General features: G+C 38.0%; 1 protein-coding gene across 1 annotated transcript in view; it reads right to left on the bottom strand.

Moving 5' to 3' along the window:
- The window catches only part of LOC107739293 (myoD family inhibitor-like), a 32,813-nt gene extending 26,730 nt beyond the window's left edge, over positions 1-6,083 (bottom strand). The window contains exons 1-2 of the mRNA XM_016551373.1: positions 5,614-6,083; positions 4,825-4,965 (exon numbers count right to left, since the gene is read on the bottom strand). Of these exons, the coding sequence (XP_016406859.1) occupies positions 4,825-4,927 (103 nt within the window). The 5' untranslated portion in view covers positions 4,928-4,965; positions 5,614-6,083. The remainder of the gene's footprint in view (positions 1-4,824; positions 4,966-5,613) is intronic.
- Between the last annotated feature and the right edge of the window lie 174 nt (positions 6,084-6,257).

Here is a 6,257-nt window from a genome sequence, read left to right on the forward strand (position 1 = left end):
CGGACCTTTCCCGATCCCATCCCCCCCCTCTCTCCCACTTCGCTTCCTGTCTCACTATTATCCTATCAATAAAAGGCAAAAACGCCAAAAATAAATCTAAAAAAATTGTCTTTCGTGAGTTGGCACAGCGTGGAGGACGGAACAAAACCTCGTCGGAGCCGTAAGAGGTAACAGTAACATAATACGCTGATCGTAGGCTGCTTTTAAATGAACATTTATTTATAAAACAAAATATCTTCTTTGGCCATATTAGCCTACTACGGTCAGTTTTGATATTGTGACGAGCGCCACAAATAAATAAATGTATGGTAAACACATCCCACAGCACAACCACCTGAGCCCAACTTCAGTCTACTCATCACCTTAACTTTAACTGCGTTTGTAGCCGGTGCCATAGCCAGACTGATAAACAAACACAGACTGGAAGTTAACTTTGGGCCAGGCGTGTGCGCCCGATGAAACCGTATATATAAAGCTTGAAGCATCAGAATTGGCATCGGTATCGGCCGATCACCATGACAAGAAATCGGTACTCAGTGTCGGCTGCAAAAATCCTGATCGGAGCATCCCTAGTTTCTACCAATCTCATGTTAATCTTGAGTACCTATAGAGTAGCATTGCATCCTTCATATCTGCGAAGAGCCTTTAGTTTTATCAGATTTATAAAAGACACTAAGATACAACTGTCCCGCTTCTCTCAGAAAACAGTCGAGCTCCTGGAGGCGTGCCATGGGTGGAGTTAAAGAGCCACGAGCATGCGCAGCTTTTGCATAGCATAAATAAAACATCAACATAAATAAAACAGGAACAAAAACTTTATTGACTTAAATTAACTATGGCTAACAAATTAATGAATGAAGCACACTGATGGGTCAGCTCTTGCTCTGGTTGATGTGTGCGCGCTAGTGGTTCAACGGATCACAAATCTCACGGTTCGGATCATATTATGGTTTTTGAGCCACGGATCCTTTTTCGGGAATCGCAAGAAAAAAACAATCTATGTAACTTTGCTTTCCATAAGTACGATACCACAGCAAAAACTCTTAGCCTAAGAAAGTTTAAACATTATTAAAGAGACAAGTGAACAGCTAGTAAAAATAAGAACAAATAGGCTACACAAATTACAAGCATAGATAAATACAACAGAACAATGTTACAAATAAGGTCGGTAGTATTCAGATGCAGAAATGTAATAATTAAGTGTAAAATAAAACTGCATAGTGTTCACTGTATAAATTAAAAAATAGATTAATCTTTGTCAAAAACGTGTTTTGTGGTTTGATGAGCATAATGACAGCAGCAGGTATTATTAGGCTGCTGCCCCTTTATGACCTGATGCATGGATCCAATATAGCCTAATGATACGCATCCGATTTCTTTCTCAGCTTTTCTCGTTCACTTAAGACACATCAGACTGCATTTGCCACAATGATTGTCGAGATCGGTATTTTGTCATAATTTTATGTATATGCGTCTGTTCAAAGGCAAGGAGTGAATGAGATAGGAAAGATGGTTCAGTTCGGTGTTCGAGCGCAGTCAAACGCGCCTCTCTGCATGTGCGAGCTTCATGTTTGTGCGGCTGTGATAGAAAACACCGCGCAAGTAACAAATCGAGTTCCATTTCACCTTTTCCAAAACTTATACGAACCCTGAAGGACTGTTTTTGGCACAGAAATACTCTGTCATACGTCCCACTCGCTTTTTGAGACTTTGGTTTAGCATGAGAAACCAACTCTTTAGCAGTGTAAATAAGTCAGATTGCATGAAATAGCATTAGGCATCCCCTTTAATAATCAATACTTTTTGCAGTTAAGGTGTCTAAATGGAATTTGTCAGTCGGCTGTAGTTAAACAGTTCTCATTTTTTTTGTTTTCATTCTCAAAATGGTATTTTAATAAAGTCTTTCTCTTGGTTCACACACATACATGGTTGACCTTGTTTATAAGGTAAACTGTGGCTCACTGTGTAGCTCACTGTGCAGCTCACAAGTTCCAAGTATACAGTATGTGATCATGCCAAAAGAGAATTTTCTTAAGAAATGAAAGAGAACTTTCTCAGGAAATGCAAATAAAAACGGTCCTTCAATCTATACAGATTGTATATTAATTTAATTTACAAATTATTTATTTAGTAATTCTTTGATCATATTAACTCGACAGTTTTTACTAAATTGATTATTAAAATTGTTGTCTATAACTAAATTGCAGTTGTAAAAAAAAAAAATAATAATAAAAAAATTCATCCCCAACATATAAATGCTTTCCACACCATTGACCACAGCTCTGTAAAAGATCATGCAAAATGGTCCTATGAAAACAAGATGCACAGATATCATAGGAATTTGTTGTCCTCTTGCAGTCTCCCACATCTACAGTATATCTATGAAGTTCTGTTATATTTGCTCATCATGTAAAATACTGTTACAGGATCTGCGGACACATTCATAAAGCTTAAAAACAAACAGAGCTCTGTCATCGCTGTCAAATAACTCAATTCAAGCAGAATCAGAGATGTTGGCAGTTTGTCAAGTTTCAAATTACACAAAACGGTCTTTAGCCTTAATTCTTGCTGAACCTAAGGAAAAAAAGTACGATTTTTGAAATAGCAAATCCTTCAGTGTATCTAGCAAAAACAGCTTTAGTCATGCACTCTGCAGAGCAGGGAGTTAGTGTGAATGTTTCATCTCCCACAGTGAGTCAGGCCTGTACACTGAACTATGGCACTAAAGCTACAGAAGGCAAGTCAATGAAGGCAGTGTTCAGCCTCTGACGGGTGCCATATCTGTAATCAGGCGGCCTCATGCAAGCTTGTGTTTTCATAAAGTTATTTCGACTGAGTCTAGATCCTGTTGGACTTAACTGTAAAAATTAAAAAAGCTAAAACGTTTGCAGCAACATCATCCTTTAAAATGTGATTTAAATTTAGACAATTACAAACACCTTAATCTAATGTCTAAACGCCCCGAGATGAGAATTCCTCACAGCCCAAATGAATGTGCTTCATGTTGAGACACAAACCTCAAATATTTAGGAACAATTCAGAGCTAAATCTAATTAGCAGTTATTGGGCAGATTGCATATATGCCTGGTGGTCTAATTTTGACTGTGGCTGGCTTACCATGGTGCATTGTCTGTGACAGTCACACAGGAATCAACACGCTCACTGATTTTATGCAAATGGAGGATTGAGCCAGGACTTGCCCTCTTCCTCAGTAAATACGAGGCCTCCGCCTGCGGATCTGATTCCTGTGGAGAGGACTGTGGCAGTTTGCAGAGGTGGTGCGCTCAAAGCCAAAGCTTGCTACTAGGACAGTATGGCAGATCTGAAGAACATTTCCAAGTAGCTCATTCCTCCTCTGGAATTCAGAGACCCTCAATGCCCTACTGACAAACCAAAGCTCACTGAACCCCATTCACTGCAAAGCATGATGCCAAAGCTAAGCAAAGCGCATATTCTTCAAACCACTAAATGCCTCACTAGCACTGTGAGCCCTGTTTGCAGACTTCCACTAGCCAAGCACAAAAACAATAGTGTCTGCTCTTATTAGCTCTGTTCTAAATCTAGTGAGCTGCCTTGCTGCCTACGGCCTACATACAGGAGGCTGCACCCAAAATGGAATGGAATTCAAAATAGACAATGCAAGTGAAAAGATTATTAAGATTTCAATTAATTATATTTATAATATACACACACATATATTTATAGCATACACTAATACACCAAAAAGAAACTAATTAACTTTTTTAGAAAGAATGCATTAAATTGATCAAAAGTAAAGTCATTTATAATGTTACAAAAGATTTACAAACAGTTTACAAAAAATGTTAAGCAGCATTCAACATTGATGATAATAATAAGAAATTATTTGTATTATTAGAATGATGTAAGAATTGCGTGACATTGAAGACTGAAGTAACAACTGATAAAAATACAGCTTTCCAATCAGAGGAATAAATTATATTTCAACAGAAAACAGTTATTTGACATTAAAAATGTCACAACATTCTTCTAAATATCCTATATAATATATTCTTCTTATATAATATATTATTTTCTGTTTAGCAGAAGAAAGAAATTCATGCAGGTTTGGAACAACTTGAGGGAGAGTAAATGATGAGAACATTTCTATTTTTGGGTGAAATATATCTTTAAGAGTTTGGAAAAGTTTAGGAAGCAGCATCAAGTTGCTTCCGACAGAGGTTGCTCACTAGGTTTCGGAACAGCTATTACGATATGTCTTTTCTAAAAAAAAAAAAGTGTTTTAGAAAATCATAATCATCTTGACCTTAGTATATTTGCATCTCATCACATCGTCGCCATCGCAGTGCATGGACCCGACCACAGCAAAGGATCAGATGAGAAGCAGACGTCTGTCTCCTAATTTTGAATGTCTGGCAGTTACCAAAGACAGATTGCATGGTCTGATACAGTTAAACACTGAGCGTCACATTATTTACAAATATATATTGTATTTATCAAATTTGTGTTTTTAATCATTGTACGGAATGGATTATATTTACAATCAACATTTCTGTTGCTGTGTCATTTTTCACTGAGCTCAAAGTAGAGCATAGGATATATAAGATGTAGGATATATGTAGGATATATAAGATGCTGCCTTGTAATTTGGTTTAAAAAGAGATCTTAGCAGGCAGTATAAATTAGTTGCCTACCTTTTGGAACAGCCTTCGTGACGGAAGTGTGCCTATAATGCCTCACCTTCAGAGGGAGCTCACTAGCTTTTGCTTGTGAAGTGTTCCTGATCCACTGATTAGAAATATATTAAAGTCACATCCAGAGATCTGCTAACAGTGTCTGTTGTACCTTGACATGGCACAGTGAGAGTTTCCAGGGGCCGGCTGTCCGGTTTGGCTCCATCTGGAGGTTCGGGTGGGCTGGCACTGTGGCAGTGGTCCTCCTTGGACATCTGTTCTGGAGCCAGGTGCCAGGTGACTAGAAATTACCCTGCAAAAGAAACACACAGATGAAAACATAGCTAAAGCTTGCAAACACACAGTTGTCCTTGTTCCCACTATCGCTTTCCCCACCTATTGTTTGGCTCATGTCAGTGGGCCAAAGAACTTAAAAAACACCAGCGGCATGGGAAATCATGCTTGGCAGAAGAAGAAGAAACTAAAACGGCACAATGAAGTAGAACATGGCCAAAAACGATCAATATATGGTGCGCTAAGATACAATAGACTTGTGCAAACGTTCATGTCATTAACTAAATAAAGAAATAAACACAATTTTGATGCTCAGACCAAGGCATTCCTGTGGTGAACATGCCATTTCAAAAGTTTCTTTAATTAAAATGTCATGTGCAAAATGAATACTTATTTCGCTTCTTAAAACAAGTACTTCAAGACAAGATAAAGTTACTTCATAACTACTAAAAACTTCAATAATACGAACAATATTATAATAATCTTGCATGAATCGTGCAGCGCACACAACACCATGATTCTATTGGTTTTCATGCTGTGGTTTGGCTGTGGCGAGTCTCTGCACGCTCCTGCTAAAACTCACTCAAACCTGTTGATCGTGTCCATAGTTCACTTTATAGACAAACCTGAGGCAGAAATGTAAAACTAAACAGTCCAAACGTCTTACCTGCAACGGTCACTCGATACCAGTGTTGTTTCAATGCTGCATCTTTTAGTACTCGAGCAAAACAAACTTTCAAGTGTCCGGTTTAGCGGGGAAAGGTCTTTTCTTTCTCTTCATGTATCTCTCTCTCTCTTCAAGTATTGGAGTTGTTTAATTATTTACATGAATGTTGACACTCGTTGTTTCTCATTTGTTAATTTTATCTCGCCAGTTAACTCCAGCATTGATTTATCTTCGTCTTCAAACTCTGTCAGAGCCAAAAAACTTGACAGAAAACATAGTAAAGTAGAAAAAAGAGCCTGTTATTTCTCACCTCACTAAAGGAAGACAAGAAATAATCAGATGTAAACGGCTATGAAAAGTTTTTTCCTCTCAAATCCTCCTAATTTCCAGAAATTATGACAGCTCGCGCGCTGTCGTTCAGGACTCTCGCGCAGCAGCAGCAGTCGCGCACTCAGCTCCAGACTGTTCGACAGGAAATGACATTGAGGGCTGATTACTCTTGACTCCCTGCAGGCAAGAGATGCCTGTACTCTACAATTACACTGATTATACTCTCCAGGACCACATTATAAACAAAAACACGTCAATAGAAGACAGAAAAGTAATATAATATAATATAATATAATATAATATAATATAATATA

This window comes from Sinocyclocheilus rhinocerous, unplaced genomic scaffold, assembly GCF_001515625.1.
Source record: "Sinocyclocheilus rhinocerous isolate Xijiao unplaced genomic scaffold, SAMN03320098_v1.1 scaffold14, whole genome shotgun sequence".
Classification (NCBI taxonomy): domain Eukaryota; kingdom Metazoa; phylum Chordata; class Actinopteri; order Cypriniformes; family Cyprinidae; genus Sinocyclocheilus; species Sinocyclocheilus rhinocerous.